This window comes from Rattus norvegicus, chromosome 10, assembly GCF_021556685.1.
Source record: "Rattus norvegicus strain SHRSP/BbbUtx chromosome 10, alternate assembly SHRSP_T2T, whole genome shotgun sequence".
Lineage (NCBI taxonomy): Eukaryota > Metazoa > Chordata > Mammalia > Rodentia > Muridae > Rattus > Rattus norvegicus.
The window spans coordinates 102,320,423-102,341,485 of record NC_141543.1 but is presented as its reverse complement, the minus strand read 5'-3'; the positions used below and the strand labels follow the sequence as shown (position 1 = coordinate 102,341,485).

The window sequence follows — 21,063 nt, the reverse complement described above, 5'->3', positions numbered from 1 at the left end:
ATACTTTATGTGTATATTCCAGTACATTTAACATAGTTTGCTTGCAAAGTATTGTCTGTGTACCACGTGCTTACCCGATGTCCATGGTGGTCAGAAGAATGCACTGAGTCCCTGGAACTGAATGGCAGGCAGTTGTGAGCTGTTATGTTGGAGAATGGAATCAAACTCAGGTCCTCTGGGAGAGCAACTATTGCTCTAGATCTCTCCTGCCCCTATTTTTCCTTCTCTACAAAAGGTTTTCCATGTAGCTCAAACTGGCACAGAACAGGCTACAAACAGCTGAGTATGATCTTGAATGTCTGATCTTCATGAGTCTACCTCCCAAATGCTGGGGTTGCAGGTGTGCACCCCCGTGCCCTGTTGTGTTTCTCTGCTGGACATGGTAGAGATGTTTTACTGCAGGCTACATAAGCAAGTACTCAGTCAGCCGAGCTACATGCTCGGCGTCGAAATGTTCAGAATTCAGGTTCCTTAGAATACCTTTGAGGTTTCTTTGAATGTCCTAAGTTAAAGACATTTGGTCTTGCTGAGGTCTACTGAGAATTTAACCAGGGTTGAGGGGGACATTTTTGTTTGTTTGTTTGTTATCACTATAGAGCTTACCAGGCCTGTAAATTTTTTTCAGGTAATTAGCTCTTCACAAGTCCCACAGTGACATAGAACTTATGTGATCGGGTTGTGGGAAAGGCAGCTTCCCCTCCTCCATGTCCCCAAACTCCCCACCTCCCAATAGGAGGTCTGGTGAATCCTGTTATCAAGATCACTCAGCCACCAGTGTCTCAAAGGGATTTCCAGGTCAAAGGCAATTCCTTTGTGTTTGTTTTACAATAATGATGGCATTTCCTCAAGTCCCGAGAAAATATGTAATTTCCAGTGACCAGATCCAACAAATGTCATGTACAAGTACAAACTGGTCTGAAGCTCTACATCTTTCTCTTTTCCTTTCTAGCCTGTTTTCAAAGTCATTCCCCCTGAGACATGGTTCTCCCTGTGACGGTTAGGAAGAGTTTATTTTTACTTGTGCATGAGTGCATGAAGAAAGCTAGATCCAGCTGAGTAGCTACTGCTGATAGCTGACGGCTACTGGAGTAGGGAGAATCCTGTTTTCATGCTCTGGTAGGTTGTGCTGATTCCAGTGGATGACCGCACACACGCACACACACACACACACACACACACACACACACACACACACCACCATATGTAGGCATCGATAACTGGACTCAGTGGGTTAAAGAAAGACAATAGGGCATGAAGTTTGGAGGGGGTGTGTTGGAGGGATCTGGAAAGAGGGGGAAAATTGGTGAGTTACTATGACCAAAGTACACATGTCATGTGCGTATATGAATTCCTTTAAGACTGTATAGACATGTGCGCTTGGAGGTCACGGTCCCTCTGTCCCTCCACTCTGCCTCAGAAGATGTACTTCACTTGTCTTCATACAACATGGCGGCGGCGTCAAAAGCTGTCCAGTCTGAAGTTTACATGGGGAGGGGGGTGACAAGGGAGAGAAGAGATACCTGCCTGCTAAGTCTGCCTCTATAAAAGTCACACTGAGAGACCTGCGCTGATAGCGCGTGGCCCAGACTGGGGCTATTTAATACCATCCACACCCCATACTCCACCCCTGCCAGAGGAAAGAGAAACTGGGGAGCACTACTGCATGTTCTCACCTGAGAACACTGCTGCCCCAATTAGGAATTTGTTTGTGAGGGAGAAAAACAGAGAAGAGGACACTTGTTAAATGCTCACCATTTCATCATGGAGACTGAGTACAACCATGGACCGACTGCTCTTGACAGAGCTTGGTGAAGTGGTAAAGTGGGGGCTCTCTATCCTCCCTCTCCCAATGCTTCTTCTGCTTCCTCCCCCCCTGCTCCCTCTCACCCCCTCTCTCCCCCTCCCTCTCCTTCCCTTTCCCTCTCCCTCTCTCTCTTTCTTCCTCTCCCCACCCCCCCTCCCCATTTATTCTTCCTGCACACAGACCACAGTACCCGACGGAGCAGAGACTTGATGCCACAATTTGTTTTCTATTAACTCTGATGGATAATTTAATGTTTAGCTAGATGACATTAGATGACATATTCAACCTGACTCATTTAACATCAACAACGGTGCATTTAAGACGGGAAATACATTCTGCACAAAGGCAGTCTGTGCTGTGTGTAGAAGTGACTGTCTCTTCAGATGTAGCTGCTCTGAGTGCTGCTAAAAGCCCTATAACCATTTTTTTCCGTGAATTACAGGAGGCACCAATTTTCATTTTGGGGAAGCAGGGTCGACACTACAGAGAACAGAGGGATGTACACAGCCTTTGCACCAGTCTAAGATCTTTATTAAGTAATTCATCAGGCGTGCCAAAGCATGTTATCAATCTGCACAGAGAATGAGCGATGCATGGGGCACATGAATGCTAACCACACATTCCACTCTGTGCATGAACACACAGTGTATGAGAATCTGTTTAATCAGAAATCAGCGACCCGTGCTCCCCCAACCCCACTCCCCTGTTCTGATCTGGTCATGGGAGGACAGAGCAAAGGAAGCACAGTGCGTTGAAGTGCACCTGCCTTCTGGGTAAACAAATTCAAGTCGGTGGAGAAAACATTGTTATGCTTTACCAGGCTTGGAAAGAGTAATATTCTAATTTAGACAAGTAATTCCTGCTACAAAATCCAAATTATCTCTGCCTGTCTTTGTCTGTCTCCCATGTCCCATCCCACCATGGGTGTGTGAGTATCTGTGTGTGTGTGTGTGTGTGTGTGTGTGTGTGTGTGTGTCTGCGTGCCAGATGTGTGGGTACATAAATACATGGCTGTATGGTTTAACTAATGGATTCTCCATTCCCAAGCAGTGCAGGTGAAACATGATTTAGGTTTCAGATATTAAGTTTCAGGACAGTTATTTTTTTTTAACATGCCCCTTGAACAGAGAGACCTCTTATTTATAAGACAGCAGGAATGAGAGATTTATTTACACATGTGCATTAGAAAAGATACTCTGTATTCTGTATTGATCCTGGGTAGCAGAGAGAGGCAAAGCAAGAAAGGGAAAGGGAGAAAAATATGACAGGAAAAGAGACCCCTTCGAATACCTATTTACTTGACGTAGCTTGGTAACCTTGAGTTGTGTGATTCCGTTCAAGGTGCTTATGGGATTAAGTTTAAGTGTGTGTATGTGTGTGGGGGGGGTGACTAAAAGAAGCAAAATATGTGTGTGCTTAAATTAGACAACAGCTGTATAATATACTCGCTCCTAGCTCAGCAACAGTGGGGAAAAAATTACACAAATGATGCCAAGCCATTGCTAGTAATTCTTCAGTTTATAAAGCTTTCAGTGTCTGAGGCTGGGTCTATGCTCAAAGGAATCAGGAGCTAACTTCATCCTTTAACGTGAAAACAGAGAATGCACATTTATCTCCTGGTCTGAGATTGAAGCAGCCCTCTGTCATGCAGCTTACTCCTCTAGTAGGTCATCAGATCAACATCACTGCATTGTTGACGAAACTATTCCAACCTGCCACTCAAGCCAGCATACACACAGCTCCCTTGCCTTCAGAAAAGGCTCTCTCTCTCTCTCTCTCTCTCTCTCTCTCTCTTTGAATTCTTCTCAACCCACACTGAAGCCTCACAGGACCAGAAACCAACAGCATCTATTCTCCATACAGTGCTGCCCACTCCCGAATCCTGCCTCTGAGCCCAGGAGACGTCTCCAGGGAGCACAGAGAAGGGATCCCCTGCCTCCCTTCTGTTCCCCATTGGTTTGGTGGAACCTAGGTGTTTCAGAGAGAAATACCTCTTCACACAATGGTACCCCTTCTCTTCTGTCACAGGGTTGGTTCTGGCTTCCAGCATTCACCAACCACCCTTTAGGCAAGTAGCACTGAAAGAAATCTGTGACTGGATGGCATTTTCACTGTCTTGGAACCACGTCTCTGTGTACCTGATACTGTGATACAATGAGAGGCACATACAGTAACTCAAACCAGGCTGGATTTTATTTACTTATCACAACGCTCCTAAGCTGAGGCGTTTATCTCATCTGTTGTGCTTAGGAGATAAGATATTGTTATAAGTCCTCATTCCATAATTAATTAATTTATATGCAAATATCTAGCTTACCGGTTTCTCTATTTTTATCTAGTCTATCAGCCTCTTCTCCCCTCCCCTCACACATACTCCTAATTATCTCACCTTCAAGAGGAGACACAAGCATGCGCAGTAATGAGATTAATTGTAATCAATTAGGCTTCTTAATCGCTTCCCTAATACAAACTCTGCTACGGAAGCCGAATTTTCATATTAGAAAACTGTGGAACTTTCAAATGATTCTATGCCAAGTTTAACTGGCTCTGCTTTCTGTTCCCGCTGCAAATTACAGAACTAACATTTTGTTAAGAAATCGTGCTTGCAGCTCAGGGCCTTCAGGTAAGGGTCAGAGAGGAGGGCTACATCTGGGATTCCATGGAGATCCTGTTTAAAGTCAGGAGGGCTTTCTGATAGGGGACCTCCTTACACTCATCTTGTGGGGACAGGCTGGTCTCCTCTGGGTTCTCACAGCTGCTCACCATGGCAACTGCGCTGAAGGATCTCCTCCTGGTGTTGGTGTCCGAGGTGCAGGATCCTCGGGCAGGGGACGTTTTCTCCAAGTTGTTGAGCTGTTGGTCCTTCCAGTCCAGTTGTTTGGCACTGCAAAAGGGGGCGTAGACTTCCACGCTTCCCTCAAACTGCAAGCAGTTTACCTTGTAGTACTTTCTCTTCACTTCCAATACATCATGAAACCTGTGTCCCCAGAGAATTTCTCTGGGGACGTAGGAACTTCTGGACTGGTGGGATGTCCCAGTAGAGTCACCAGTATAAATAAATGTCACCAGAATCTCGAAATTATCTTTGGCCACTGCCTTGCGGTCAAGGGCATACAGAGGACTCTCGTGGTCAATTTCATGGACAATGGTCACTGGCGTTACCAGGATTATCTGGTCATTGACGAGTTTGAGGTCTTTAAACGCCATCGTCATCCGCCCTTCGCTGTCTTCTGAATAGCGCAGAAGTTGGGCTCTCACCGTGCCCTCCACCACATGGTTCGGTCGGAAGTCACCTATGCGCCACATGAGGCAAAGCTTCCCGTCTCTCATGCCGATGAGTGCGAAATAGCTGAAGCGGATGGTCTGGGCTCGCTTCCGGGCGGTCGCCATCTTTGCCAAGGCTGCCCCAATGATGAAGGTGTTTATGATGCAGCTCAGGATGGACTGAAGGATGACCGTCAGCACGGCCACAGAGCATTCTTCCGTGACACAACGGTAACCGTACCCGATGGTGGTTTGGGTCTCAAGGGAGAATAAAAACGCCGCCGTAAATGAATGCACGTTGTCCACGCACGGGGTGATGTCTGGATCGCTTAATAGGTCTCCGTGATGAAGGGCTATGAGCCAAAATATGGAGCCGAATATCAACCAGGAGAGAATGTAAGACAAAGAAAATATTACAAACATATGGCGCCACTTGGTATCCACAAGAGTGGTGAATATATCAACCATGTAGCTCCCCCATTCTCCAAAAATGTGTTTAAAGTACACGTTACAGCTGCCATCTTTGTGGAGCAGGCGCCTCCTCGCTCTTCTCTTCTCGGCTATGGCATGCTCTGGAGGATAGCCTGGATATTTGGAGTCCACGTTGACAATCCGGTAGCTACTTCCGTAATAGCTCATTCTTTTTTTTTTTTTTTTTTTTTTTTGGTCTTTAGGGCATCCAAAGGAGTCAGTTAAAAGTTCTAGGTATATTCTGACTTTTACGTGTTCAAAGATTTTCTGTTAAAGCCTAAAAGGATAGAGCAAAAGAAAAGGACAATTAAACAACATTTAGATTCCAATTTCCATCTTCGCAGTCTGACAAATTGGGAGCAATTTTCCGCTATCTAAAGTTGCAAAGACTTCATTTGAACCACGGAGACATCGAGTATTGATTCAACATTTTGATGTAGAAAACAGCTCAGTTATTAAAGGAACGAAATCTCCAATTAGAGAAAATAAGATTTTTATGTTTCATAGTGTTTGAGTGAACACTATGATTACTGCAAATGTTACCTTACCACCCTTTCTCACCTGATAGAATAGTAAGTTTATATTGACATATTTCTCTTGCATGAGGAAACAAAACAATCTATAATATACAGAGATGAAGTACAATTTAGTTACCAGCTTTCCAATCACTAAATCCAGAACAGTAAATCGTTTCTACCTTTGACATATAATGGGACAGTTACCCTGGTTCCGGGAGTAGGCAGCCCCTTTCTGTGGCTTCTTCTCTGTCCCACTTGGGTTTTCCTTCTTGTCTACTACCCAAAACAGGGCAGAACTTATACTGACATCAACTTCAGATTAAACCCCTTCTCTCCTAGCTCCGCCTTTTACCCTGATTGGAAAAGAAAGCTTTCTTAACCCCAGAGGAGTTCAAACCACTCCCAGGTAGGCTCTCTGTAGGTGTAAAGTTCCCTCTGCTTTTGTCTCTCAGTCTCTATCCACTCAACAGCTTCTTTTATTTTTGACACTAACAGTTCTTCTCTTTCCCCTGAATGGGAACTGAAATATCACCAAAGTTGCTACGCTTGTTTCCCTCTTAAAGGGAGCATACTGCCAGTCGATAGACCCTCGCCCCTCCAGTTCTGAGTGTTTTCTCTGATGTGTGTACAACCTTCTCCAGACAAAACTAGTTGACAAGCAGAGAATGCACGTCTCATTTCAGGGCATCCATGTCTAAGGATACTCAAGTCTGAGAGTAAACTTTAAAAATATGATTGGTTAAAATTGTCCTCAGCTTTTTCCTGGGTAATAAAGTCAGCGCATTTAACAGTTCAGTAGTTATTGGAGTGGGTCTTTGATGTGAGGCACCTTTGCCAGACTGAAGCAAGGGGGTATAGGCAGAAACGGGCCATGAGATTGTACTATTCCAAACACAGTCACATGGAAACGAATATTATAAAGTACGACTCTCTAAAACTCATTAGGAAATTAATCACTTTGGATCAACTGCCTTCCGAACTGCAGAAGAGAAGAAAGAGTTAACATCTCTCCAGCCAGAAAGAATCATTTTCCCTCTCTCCAGGGATCAGAGTCTCTTTACAAAGAACTCTTTGTCTAGTGGACCACTCACAAGGATGAACTGTGCTTGTGCCCAAAAGTCCTGTAAAGCATCTTCCCTTCTCTCTCTCTCTCTCTCTCTCTCTCTCTCTCTCTCTCTCTCTGTCTGTCTCTCTCTCTGTCTCTCTCTCTGTCTCTGTCTGTCTCTCTGCCTCTCTCTCTCTCTCTCTCTCTCTCTCTCTCTCTGCCTCACTCCCTACACTACTAGTTCATCCTCGGGATCTCTTTAAAATGGTTTCATCTTCTCTCTGGGCAGTTCTTGACTTTGTTTCAGTAATTTCAAGATATAATCTACATCTCCCAAAACACTTATAGGAATACAGGGCATAAAATCTTTCCCCAAACATTCTTTGTAATATCAGTTCATTGGTCATTAGAGGTATGCTTGCTTAATTTAAGGTAGTCTCATGGTATTGCCCATTCTTTGCTCTATTCTGACTATAGAAGTCAAGAGTCTGAGATAAATTATACTAAGAATCAGATGGGTTGAAACCAAAAAACACACGCAGAGATGGAATTATTTTCTCGTTAAATGTTTTCAACCAAGAGAGCTCCTTAAGGAGAACTTCCCCAACACCGGGGGAGGCAGACAATTAAAAAAAAGTTTAGAGATCAAGAGCTACTGTGCAGCTGCCAAAAGGGGAAAAAGTTTTACTTGAAATGAGGTTCAGCTGGCATCCAATTTGGATTCCAGTGGTGCTAGGAACTGTTATAAACAAGCCACTTTGAAAACACCTTCCAAAACAGGATAATTGGTGAATTGATTTGCGACTAATACAAGTTTTAGGCGAGCAAATTCGAGCATGTAGAAAATTTGTTGCCGACTACTATTAAGAATGTCAGAGATTCAAATAACGGCTGAGATCTCTGCCCCAAGTCCTCCGGGTCTTTGATAGGGTTGCTCACTGCAGCCATACAGTTCAACTTATCCAGAGCTACGGGCATCCAGATCCTGTGTAGGTCCCGTTCTTTCTTTATGTAGTTTCTGACTCTTTAAACATGTCAGCGAGACATGCTCTGAAACAAATCACTGTAATCTAAAGTGATAAATTATGGCAAAGACAGGCCAGCCTCATGAACCTTGGGCATCTCTCATCTCAGCCTACACAATTAATAAAGGGGTTGATGGAGGGTCCATTGTCAAGATGCCTAGACAAAACAAACATGTATTCATCGCCTGGTAAGTGTGTTGTGCTAACTTGATAAATTTTTCAACTGCTTACCAATAACCATCAGAGGAGTGGGCTTGTGGGTTCATGGGGATTCTGTTTGAGGTGCGTCTCTTAGGATGACGATAGAGCCTTTAAAAGTGCTGTGATGTTCACTAGAGAGGGTGCCTCAGGAAGGGAAAGGTGCTTGCCACCAAGACTGGACTACATATCTGGATCCCCGAGATACACAGAATGGGGGTGAAAAGCTGACTTCTGTAAATTGTCCTCCAACCTCCGCCCAGCACACAGCACATGGCACGGGCACACAAGTAAGTGTAACAAATAATTCTGAATTGTTTCGATGTTTTTATAATCTCCTTGCCACCACGAATCCCATCAAGAGGAAGGAGTTGCAATCTCCCAGCTTCAGCTTCTGTCCTGCAAAGCTAGCTGGAAGACAGTTATAAAATGCTGGCATATGAAGGTCGAAGATAGAGGCTATCTTGACTCTCTCTATAGCTGGGGATCTATACAAAGGGGACCGTTCACCATCTGAATGATGGATCCTTAAACTACTGTCGGCCTTTATTAAAATATCCAAAAGTCATGGGTGGCAAGATAAATCAGAGGGTAAGAGCACCCGCTGCTCTTTCAGACAACCCTGCTTCAATTCCCAGCACCATACAGTGACTCTCAACTTCTGTAACTCCAGTTCTATGTCTGCTTCTGGACATGAGTACCAGAGAGGCACATGGTGCCCAGATACATATGAAGGAAATACTCCAATACACATGCAATAAAATAAATCCATCCAAAGGTATTTAGAAAGCTACTAAGAGGTACTCAGTCGTATTTTGTTTTGTGGAGATAGCTAAGGGTGGGTGGATGGAGAGAAGACAGACAATTGGAGAGAGCATTCCTCTTCCAGATAGGCATTTTTCTGATATCTCGCTAATTATATTGAGTAGACACTGGAAAACATGTTTAACCCACTTTGAACACTGGGTTCTGCTTTTTAGACTTCTGTTTTGCATGGATTCAAGTCAGGGGGCAATTTGTACTAATTTAGTGCATTTTGAATGGCCAGTAGACATAGTAGGGGGCATTTAGAAAAAACACACAAACACCCCCTTATTTGTTCTTGCTTCCCAATGCATAAAATTAAAACATTTTCTCCTCCATTCAGCCACATCCTCCTATATTTTACTGCTTACCAAGTGAATGCCTTTCACAGTTAGGTCTTCAAAAATAAGTTTCCCCCAGCAGGTTGACTGTACAGCACAAAGAGACTTTGCCACCTTGTGTCACATCGAAAATGCAATCTTGCCTCTTCCACCCCCTTTGCATAAACACATTCATTATCTGTCTTGCATAATTCATCATACACCACAAAAATGTCCTAAAATATTTTGGTGAGATCCAATTATTGAAGCCAGTGGCTTCTGAGGTTAACAAACACTTTCTTTCCCCACATAATGGATCTGAGGCGGTTGACACTTAAGTCATCAGTAATCAAATTACTCTCCTGGCAACCATTACATGAGATAAGTTTTTGATGGAAATGTGAGAGTTGGTAGGGCAAAGAGGAGAAAGGATGGCTTCATTCCCCTGGAAACTCAGTGCTTGAAAATAGCCGCTTTTGTGAAGCAAAGTGGGCAAAACAGGGCTGTGAATAACACACTCTGTGGGAGAGGCTGTAGTGAGGACAGGGTGGGCTCTGGTTGGAGAAAGGAGAGGGGAATTGAATTTGATCTCAAAATAAAGGAGGGCTTTTGCTAGTTTGTTCAAATTCTTTATCTTTCTTGGAATTCTTTTTTTAATTTAAATTATATTATTTATTTACATCCCAGTCATTACCCAACCCTCAGTCCTCTCCCTGCCACAGTTCCTCATCCCATCCCTTTGCCTTAGAGAGGGTGCTCTCCCCCCTACCAGACCTCCCTTAGGCTTCAAGGCTCTCATAAGCACATCTTCTCCCACTGAGGCCAAACTATGTAGACCATTGCTATATTTGTGTCAGGGGCCTTGGATAGGCCCATGCATGTTCTGAGTTCGTGGCTCAGTCTCTGGGAGTTCCCTGGGGTCTGGGTTAGTTGAGACAGCTGGTCTTCCTAAGGGATTGCTCTCCCTTTCAGCTTCTTTAATCCTTCCCCTAATTCAACCATGGGGGTTCCCAAACTCAGTCCAATGGTTGGCTGCAAGTATCTGGATCTGTCTCAGTGAGCTGCTGGCAGGGCCTCTCAGGGCACAGCCATGCCAGGCTCCTGTCTGTAAGTACATCATAGCATAGTAGTGTCAGTCCTTGGTCCTGCCCCACCCCCATAATGAGATGGATCCCAAGCTGTGCCAGTCACTGGATCTCCTTTCCTTCAATCTCCTCTTTTTGTCCCTAGAGTTCGTTCTTTCTTCCTTTCTTTCTCCTTCTTTCTTTCTTTCTTTCATTCATTCTTTCTTTCTTTCTCTCTTTCTTTTAGTGGATTTTTTAAATTTACATTTCACATGTTATTCCCTTTCCAGGTTTCCCCTCTGGAAACCCCCTAACCCATCCTCCCTCACCCTGCTTCTATGAGGGTGCTCCCTGCTCAACCCACCCACTCCCTCCCACCTTCCTGCCCTGGCTTTCCCCTACACTAGGACATCCAGCCTTCACGGGACCAAGGGCCTCTCTTTCCATTAATGCCTGACAAGGCCGTCCTCTGCTACATATGCAGCTAGAGCCATGGGTCACTCCATGTGTTCTCTTTGGTTGTGTGGTTTAGTTCCTGGGAGCTCTGGTATTTCTGGTTAGTTGATATTGTTGTTCTTCCTACGGTGTTGCAAACCCCTTCAGTTCCTCCAGTCCTTTCTCTAACTCCTCCACTGGGGACTCTAGCTCTCAGTCCAATGGTTGGCTGCAAACATCTGCCTCTGTATTTGTCATGCTCTGACAGAGCCTCTCAGGAGACAGCTATTTCAGCTATATCAGCCTGCACTTCTTGGCATCCCCAACAGTCTCTGGGTTTGGTGACTGTATACGGGATGGATCCCCAGGTGGGGCAGTCTCTAGATGGCCTTTCCTTCACTCTTTGCTCCTCACTTTGTCTCCATATTTTCTCCTATGAGTATTTTGTTCCCACTTCTAAGAAGGACTGAAGCCTCCACACTTTGGTCTTCCCTTTTCTTGTGTGTCATATGGTCTGTGAATTGTACCTTGGTTATTCCGAGGTTTGGGGCCAATATCCACTTATCGATGAGTGCATACCATGTGTGTTCTTTTGTGACTGGGTTACCTCACTCAGGATGATATTTTCTAGTTCTATCCATTTGCCATAGAATTTCATGAAGTCATTGTTTTTGACAGCTGAGTAATATTCCATTGTGTAGATGTACCACATTTTCTGTATCCATTCCTCTGTTGAAGGGCATCTGGGTTCTTTCCAGATTCTGGCTATTATAAATAAGGCTGCTATGAACATAGTAGAGCATGTGTCCTGCAGACCTGCTCTGACTGATCTCCCCATTCAGCAACTAAATGTGTGCTTTATCTGAAACCTAATACGCACTGTCCATTTCTCCCCTAATCCCCTCAGCTCTGGTCTCAAACAGTTTCTCTTTCAGGATGTATTTGGTTCATATTCCTGTTTTCTTCTCAGTGGAGTCTCATCTAAGACTTCCATCTCTGGCTTGCAGGACTCACAGGGGACTGGAACTGCAAGTGGGAATGGGGGGCTGGAGGCCTGGGAGGCTGGGAGGCTGGGAGGCTAGGCCTTTGTGGGGAGTATGCCCATAGCTTTCTATTGCATGAAAGTATCCTCATTTCACCACAAACATCCTGGAATGGGGAGCAGGGGAGAATGCTGCATCACAGAACTCATGGGGACATTCACTGAGGCCCTGCTTCTGTCCCAGTTTATGACATGCTTAATCTAATTTAAATCCTTCCTCACTCCCAATGCTGCTGTATGGTATTAAACATTTTTTAAGAACGTACTTGGCTATTTGCTCTGTGTCTATGTGTGCGGACTATGAGAGGACACACATGCCATGATGTGTTGAGGTCAGAAGACAAACTTTATGGCATGCAAAATACGGTGGTTCTCTCTACCCATCTTATTTTGAGCTATCTCTTGGACCTTTGGCTTGTGACTCTTGTCAAGAATTTCATCTGATCCTCTTGTCGCCACTTCTCATTTTGCTACAAGTGCACTGGAATTACAGTTGCTGCTTCCACCCCTGGCTTCTTACACGGGTCCCAGGGATGAGCCTCGGGTCACAAGGCTTGCACAGTGATTGAGCTTACACTCTGAGCTGCCCCATCAGCCCAACTGCCTTGCCGCTTTATAAACAAGCACAAAGTTTGAGGCCAGGACATGTTTCCGGTTTTCTTGTTGTCAACATTACATCAAAGATAATTTGATTTTTACAGATTCCCTGCACATGCCGAAAGGTCAGTTCAGTGTATAAACTGGCAACATGCCTTTAAAATCAAAATGAATGTAAAGATGATATATAATTACAAATAATCTAATATAAAAATCAAGTTACAGAAATTGGAAATGTCTAACAGGTATTTTAGAAGCTGAAGTCATGTATGAGTACGAGAAATGAATATATAAGCTTAAAAGATGGCTCGAGAGCCAGAATTCACATAAAAAGTTGAACATGTCTACGCACAGGCCTATAACCACATCCCTGTATGGGACAGAGATGGAAGGATCATGGGAGGTACAAGCTGAGGAAGAGATTCTGTTTCCAGCAGAGAATAGAGAATGATAGGGTAGAATAGTTGACATTTACAATACCCTTTGCATGCTTCTGCACAGCTTAAGTGTATACTAGGGAGTAGGGGGTTATCACAGGGAAACCCTAAGTTCTAAGATGGACTTCAAGTCAAGGTCTATCCTCAGCTCCAAGAGCATCTTGTTTAAGCTACTCTTCTGAAATGTAACATATTCACTTAGGATGTGGGAGGTTATGGCCCACATCACTGGGTTACTTACTGTGAGGTTTGAATGAAATAATGAAGGTGGAGTCAACATGTACTCCAGCCCACAGTTACAGGTCTGGAGTCACTGTTCTGTAATCAGTGCCTGGCTAGGGATTGTGGGAGAGGTGTTTACTTACTGCAAAATGTCAGAGCATTTATTTTCTCATTCTTTCCAAAAATAACCCACGGCTGGCATGACAGTAGCAAATTGTGTGTGCTTCACAGAGAACAATTTTAAGTAAATTCAAGGTAGCACCACTGTTCTGGCGCTATATCACAGAGCTGCTTCTCTTTCCTCTTACTAGACTAGCTCCTCAAAGCCCAGAAAGCAGGCGAATTTTTTTATAACAAATATCTCATATAGGAAATTGTTCTTTTCCTTTTATACATACATATATGTATATATGCACATGTATATGCATATACATATATAGGCATGCTTATATACATGCATGCACACATGGACACATGCACATACACATGCTCATTCAACTCAATTTGAGAATTGTATTGCTACTTTTTCTGAGAACAGCCAAAAAGAAGCAAGAGCTCCCAAGGTTGGAAAACTCACCAGATGGGATCACCAAAGTATCTTCAAAAATTTGGCCCAGAATTGTTCCTATCTAAAAGAAATTCAAGGACAAAAATAGAGAAGAGACTGAAGGTAAGGCCACCCAGTGACTGGCTCAACATGGGATCCATCCAAACCCTGACACTATTACTGATGCCATTTTGTGCTTGCAGGTGGGAGTCTAGCATGGCTGCCCTCTAAGAGGCTCTACCAGCAGCTGACTGAGACAGATGCAGATACTTACAAGCCAACCACTGGACTGTGGTTTGGAACCCATATGGAAAATTTAGGGGGGAAGATAGAAGGAACTAAAAGGGGATGTTAATCTCAGAGGAAGACCAACAGTATCAACTTACCTGGACCCTTGGGAGCTTCCAGAGATTAAGCCACTAACCAAAGAGCAACCATGGGCTGGCCTGCAGCCCCGGGCACATATGTAGCAGAGGGCTACCTGGTCTGGCTTCAGTGGGAGAGGATGTGCCTAACCCTGTAGAGATTCCATGCACTGGAGAAGAGGGAGTGAGAGGTGGGTGGAGCACTGTCTCAGAGGTGAAGGGAAGAGGGGATAGGATGAACAGCTCTTGGAGGGGTGCCCAGGAAGGGTGGTAACATTTGGAATGTAAATAAATAAAACAATTTAAAAAATTCTCAAGGTGATCCTGCCCTTATTTTTTTGTCTAGAACACCTGTTTGGGTAAAACAGATCTTCATGATCTTTCTTATCTTTATAAACCAGGCTGCCCATCCCTGTCTCGGTTGGATGCTATCACATCCATGTCTTGGTTGGACGCTATCCCATCTTTGTCTTGGTTGGGTGATAGCCCATCCCCAACTAGTTGGATGCTAGCCCACCTCTGCCTTGATTGGATGCTAGCCTAGTTTGCTCATACCTCAGTTCGATCTGGATTGAGGGAGGTGCAGAAGCCAGTTGAGATAAGATCAGTTGTCCCTTTAAAAGATACATTTCAATCTTTGTTGTGTAATGAAAGCATTTCTTCTCCGACTTCTAAATTTTCATTGAGAATCTACTCGGGTGCCTTCTACTATCTACCAGGTACAATCACGTATGAACGTTGAAGGACATCCTGCTATTTGTACGGAGTTTACATCTGTGAGTTTCGCAAGACACTAGCTGTGAAAGAGATACAGGACACAACGTATGTAACTGATAGCTTCTAGGGAAAAGGAACAGTGTATGTCACTGTGCAGGGGGAACAGGAGCAAAGAGGCAATTAATGTGTGACATGAGCCACCAGAAAGGTTCTGCCTCAGAAGCTGTCATTCTGGTTCTGTGCTCTGTACTCTTTGCCCCAGGTAAAATGCTTCCAAACAGACCTGGCTCTCCATACTATTTTGTTTATCAAAGACCTAGTCACTATCTGGTTGTTAAGGCTCTCATTATTTATAGGGGTGGTTTTGCCTGATTATTCTACATGAATCTGAAGAGCTGGTTCTCACAGGAACCCAATATTACAGGAATCCATCTGCATCTGAACACAGGCTTTTTGCTATCTTTCACCTGGTTTCACCTGGCTTGTATAACACCTGCCTTCTAACACATCTCTCGCTTTTTTTTCTCCCAGGGAACATTTTAAACCTGAAATAAAATCTCCTGCTGCTGTGGGCACAGACCGAAACAGCAATGTGAGCCTACGTAACAGTGTGTGAAGGACAAGAACACGAAAACCAGAGACTTGTATCTATCTTTGTTTTTACCACCTTAGCAAAATACTATCGCATTACAAATATTTTCAGCTTATTGAATTTATATGAAATTTGAGAATAGAACTTGATGTTTCTCAAAAGGTTTCCGTGAGTAGCAAATGGCAAAGTCACCAACACCGTGGGTATTCTCTAGTTTTTACTGTAATTTCCTAACCTGAATAAGTATCTATACTCCCATAGCTCATCGTACTGAGTATTCACCTAGTCTGTAGAGATGGATGATTAAGCTGTGATGTGAAAAGAGGATGTGAACTAAGTAAGAGAATGATTGCTTCCCAGGAGGAGGAAAACCCACCATCAAAAGCTCTACAACCCAACGATGTAAGGAACAACTCCATGGAGGGAGATATTAGAGAGAGATGTAGAAGAAGCCTCCACTCACTATAAAGTTGCTGGAGCAGAATCATTTGAGATAACGGTGACCAGTCAGAATTCCACAGTCAAGATCGAATTAAAGAAATTACATAAAGTTTTAGAGGCCATTATTTTAGGCCAGGGCATGGGGTCAGGGGGCCAGTGATGAAGCAGCACACACTGAAGTGTTCAAGAAGGGCATAGCTACCACTTCATAGGAGACGGTCTCAGCCATTGCTTCTTGGTCTTCTGCTTCTGTACAGAGTTCCTTATAAACATTCTTTGATTCCCTCAGCTGATTTTGTTCATTTTTTTTCATCTTCATACCAACCAGTGACAAATTTTGTTGCTTGAACAATAACCAAGCATTTAGAAAACCAAGTTGACACACACAGAAAATATCTTCCAATATCTTCCATTTGCGAGAACGTAGTCTAATCAGTTTTCTTAGCAACATTTAAACTATCAGCAGGTGTTGCGGTAAAAAATATAAATTGGCAGAAACTTTTTATCCTGCGCTAGCACCAACACGCGTGGGGCTGCACGGCACTGCAGGGTATCTTTGCCTCAGCAGCTACATGCTTCCCCCAAGTACTCTCGGACCCAGGTGCCGCTGGTCTCTGGTGTCAGTTCTGGCATCTACGGGGCCAAAAGGAACTAACCATGATTTATCTCAGATTAGTATTTCTCCTGGAGGCTCTCTGCTAGCCTCAAACTCTCTGGTTCCAGGTACCTGGTAAAATCAGGGCTCTAGAAGTCCAGCATGGGCTGGCCTATTACGGTTCCCTGCCACGGACCCTGCTCACACTCCCAATAAACCAGTGAAATGATGAGTCAATAAACTGTAATCCATCAGATTCATATGTTATATTCTCAGTCCACAATACATCCACACAATAAACTCACAACCAATTGATAAGGTCATAAACCACCTACCTAAATAAGATAAATTTGCCCACAGAAATCCATCCCTTAAGAAAGATACATAACTACCTTGGCAATTCAAGACCTCCTGGATTTGAATCGTCCTTCCCCGTTTCATGAAAGCCTCCTAATAGGTCTCCTCATTTTGTTCTCTACATTATTCTCTTGTAACAGGCAAGGTCAAAGCCTGTCAGTGTTGGCTTAAGAAACAATCTTCCCACTGAGAGTGGAGTATTTTGTAGAATCCTTACTATACACAGACTGCTGGTGTCTTATCTCTACCTACCTCTCACTCGTCTTCAAATAGCAAGAGTACTTCTGGGCATCTTTAGTTGTTTCTCTATGTGTGTGGTATAGTGTCAGAGGTGACATTGTGTGTGTGCCTGAATGTGTGTGCATTTGTGTGTGTGTGTGTGTGTGTGTGTGTGTGTGTGTGTGTGTGTGCGCGCGCGGGTGCTCAGCTGTGGATGAAGTCTGGACCTTGACAATGGCAAATTTTCCTAAACATTTCTCCACTTCGGTTTTGAGATGAGATCTGTTATGGAATTTAGGACTTGAAGCTACTAGCTGGAGAGCTTCTCTCTGAAAACACTCTGAGGACCCCTTCTCTAGTGCTGGAGCTCCACATTCCTGCTGCTACTTCTGGCTTTTCTGAGTGCTAAGGATTGGAACTCTGTTCTTCATGCTTTTGAAGCAACCTTTTGCTCCCTGAGCCATTTCTCAGCCCCACACATTTTTCATTAACACAGGGGTGTGGCCTTCAGACTGGAACGCAGACAACTTTGTAGATATTGTGTATGCCCACGTACTCAGCAATATTTCAAGGGGTGTTACCTCCCAATATACTACCTGAATGTGGTGATTAATTTGAAGTGTACTAACTAGTTTGGGGGATAGGAAGCCCCTACAATGGTTTCTATAGAACCTCCCTATCTGTTCAAGGATAGGTTTTCCAAAAGAGACTTAGTTGACATGGAGTATTCTCCAAAGAGTTTCACTATTAAGAAAGAGAAACTCCTATCCCAGGAAAGTACACTAGATATGCACACCAACCCCAAGAAAGGCATGTCAGAGCAACACAACTATTGGCCCACTTTAGTTCTTCATTCATAGACCTTTAGAATTCTCCCATTTTCTATAAGTGGTAGAAGGGCAGCATTTACTCTTTGTGGGTTGACGGGCATATGCAAATGCTTTTCCTAGTGTTAACTTGGCCTGTTGCATTTCAGACTCCATTATTCTTCTCTACGAAGGTCAGTTTCCCTGCCTTACATCAGGCAACAAAGGGTAGTTGTAACAAAGGACATGCGATCTATGAGGTCTACACTCTCAATTTTTGGCTTGTTATAGAGTTGTCTCCAGACCTGTTCCAATACATGATTACTTTGTTGACCTAATACATGGTTGAAGTGATGACCAGAATGCACCACGGAAAAGACTGTAAGCTACCAGAGGAAAGACCTTCATTCATCTTTTCATGCCTATATTCCTTGTAGCTAATACAAGACATGGCAGTTGTTCATGGGCTCACTAATTGTAGCTTAGTGGGGAGAGTGAGCAAACACTGGAAAGACATTACTTCCTATCAAAGAAGATAACCAACACCCTGTCAATACTGACACTTTTCCAAATTCCAAATCCCAACGATCCTTACTTGTCACTCTTTAATTATCACTCTACAGATATAAAAATAAATGTCTTCGCAAATTTATTTGGAACAACTCTAGGTCTTAGCGTAGCAGTGAAGTACCACTGTGTTACAGAGTTCCCCAGAAGTATGTTCTTGGTAGTAAAGGGTGTTTGCCTAGGACTAGGGGTGTAGATCAGTTGGTAGAGTTCTTGTCCAACATGCAAGAAACCTCAGGTTCAATCCTCAGCATCACATACAATGGGTGTAGTGGTACACACCTACACTTCTGGAATCTTCCTGCCACTGGAGCAGGGCCAGCAGCAAAACCAGAAGTTCAAGGCCATATACGGCTACATAGGAAGTCTGAAGACAGCCTGTGCTCTATCAAGTATGTCTCTAAATAAGCAAATAAGTAAAACTTGAAAATAAGAGGTCTTTAAGTTGGTCTATCACTGAATCTTTAGAAATCGGATACTTCTGATACCAATGCGAATCATTAATTTTTGTAGAGATAGATCCGTATGTGCACATTTATATATGCACATGTACATTTATTGGAACTAGTTTTGAAAACAGGTATTTGTAAAAATAATCTACACAATTGGAGTGGTAGACAAAGTCTGCAGGGATGAGCCTCCTACTTAGATGCCCAGAAACAAGAGTTCAGACCAGGAGACATACACACAAGTGATAGCAAAAGGGTTCTTCAGGTTGTATGTATATATTTAGCCAATTATATGTGAGATATATATATTATATATGTGTATGGTAAATATGCATATATTCAGATATAAGTACACATATATGCACACACACACACACACACACACACACACACACACACACCAATCATAGTTAAAAAATACAGGCCTTGCTTTAAGAGGAAGCAAAGAAGGGGCACCTGGGAGGAATTGGAGGGAGAAAGGGAAGAAAATAATATAATTACATTTTAATTCTTAAAAATTAAAAAAAACATTACAAATCTAAACTACAGAAATGTGGACTAATCTAGCAGTTCTACTGACAAATCTCATTCTAAAAGTTTATCATGGATGGGCGCAAAAAATCACACCAAATCAGAAGGCTGTTTGTGGTGACTCTGGGTTTTTAACAAGACCATCTGGTAAGCATGGGTAGCTGGCACAATCACACTTACTCTGTAAATATTAAAAGTGATACGGGAAAGCATGTAACACGTGATTCTCCCAAACAGAAACACGGTTAGGAAACAGTTTGCACGATGCAATTTTAAATGTGTTTACACATACCACAGGTGTGATATACAGCAAAATATAAATTGTTACTCTATCAGTTTAGTTATGCTTATTTCCTTTCTTCTTTACCTATATTTGTGATTTGTGTGTTTATATAGCTGAACTTTTACAATAGAGACTACAGAGAGGCCTGAGGGAGTAAGGCTACTTGCTGGGCGAGTTCAGATTCCAGAACCCACGGAAACAACATGGGACATTTCAGTGCACCTTTGACCCCAGCACTGTGACTGGGGAACGATAGATTGCAGGATGTCTGGGACTTGCTGGCCACCAGCCTAGATCCAGAATCAGTGAGTGAGAGTCCCTGTCTCAATGGAATAAGGCAGAGTGGTATATCAAGACACGTCCACTCTGCTCTATCACACATGTGCGTATACCACACACTTGCACCATGCGTGCACAGAGAGAGAGAGAGAGAGAGAGAGAGAGAGAGAGAGAGAGAGAGAGAGAGAGAGATATTGAGGGAGAAATTGAGAGAATAGATTTTTACTGTAAACAAATCCTTTGTAAAAGGAAATCCAGGTATTTTCAGTTCAAATTTGAAACCTGCCAATTCTGAAGCCCTGTAAAGAAAAACATACAAACCGAGAGCAATCTACAAGCATTTATTAGACCTTTTTAAAAAGGAAGCTATAAATAGCCCAGAGAAGCAGACAGCCTTACAGACATCTAAAGTCAGACATCGATGCGGTAATTTTTGCTGGAACAATTCGCAGAAACAAATATAGTGACATTTAATTCCTCTAAGTAAAACCAGATCTCCTTTGAAACGCAGAGGTTGGGGAAGAGGGAGTTGATCTCATCTGGACACTGAGAACAACTGGGGAACCCATGCAAGCTGTCAGTAACCTATCAGGTCTACATAAGAGCAGCGTCGGTTCTAAGGGTCGTGGAAGCACACGTGTCCCTTTTAGTACTAACTTCCCTGCCTTGCCCCATTCCAGACCCTACTAAAGTGCTAATACCTCTGAATCTTGACTTAATAGAGTCAAGCCTGTTTTCAGAATCTTTTATCTTAGGAAATAAAATACTAAAAACTTATTTTTAATACATGTAATAAATAATACTAGAAACCTTCAGGTAACTGAACAGCAGTATAGTCTATAAGGACAGACTTTGAAACTCCAAAGAAAGTGGAAAAAATGCCACCCTCAGTTAAGATGTGCATTGGTCAACATAGTCGAAATTAGCCAGTTCTTACTGAATGAATCTTGATGCACTCTGTTCCTGTACAAACCCGCACAGAGGATGGCATTGTGCTGTGTTTGAATGTGTGGTCCTCTCACAACTTGCCTTTAAATTCCCAGAGGAGTACATGGCGCTCGCCAATTCT

The 21,063-nt window shown here is 43.3% G+C and overlaps 1 protein-coding gene and 1 long non-coding RNA gene across 6 annotated transcripts in view; one reads left to right on the top strand and one right to left on the bottom strand.

Annotated features, from left to right (window-relative positions):
- Nucleotides 1-2,022: 2,022 nt before the first annotated feature.
- Nucleotides 2,023-21,063, bottom strand: part of Kcnj16 (potassium inwardly-rectifying channel, subfamily J, member 16) — a 60,746-nt gene continuing 41,705 nt past the window's right edge. For 3 of the 5 annotated variants that reach the window (XM_087571235.1, XM_087571237.1, XM_087571236.1), the window contains one exon: nucleotides 2,314-5,816. In XM_087571235.1, coding sequence (XP_087427361.1) covers nucleotides 4,448-5,707 — 1,260 coding nt within the window. In that variant the 5' untranslated portion in view covers nucleotides 5,708-5,816 and the 3' untranslated portion in view covers nucleotides 2,314-4,447. 5 annotated transcript variants of the gene reach the window in all.
- LOC120095205 (uncharacterized) lies at nucleotides 5,204-16,196 on the top strand. Its single transcript, XR_015631323.1, has 2 exons — nucleotides 5,204-5,299; nucleotides 15,407-16,196. It is a non-coding gene; the product is annotated as an uncharacterized LOC120095205 (long non-coding RNA).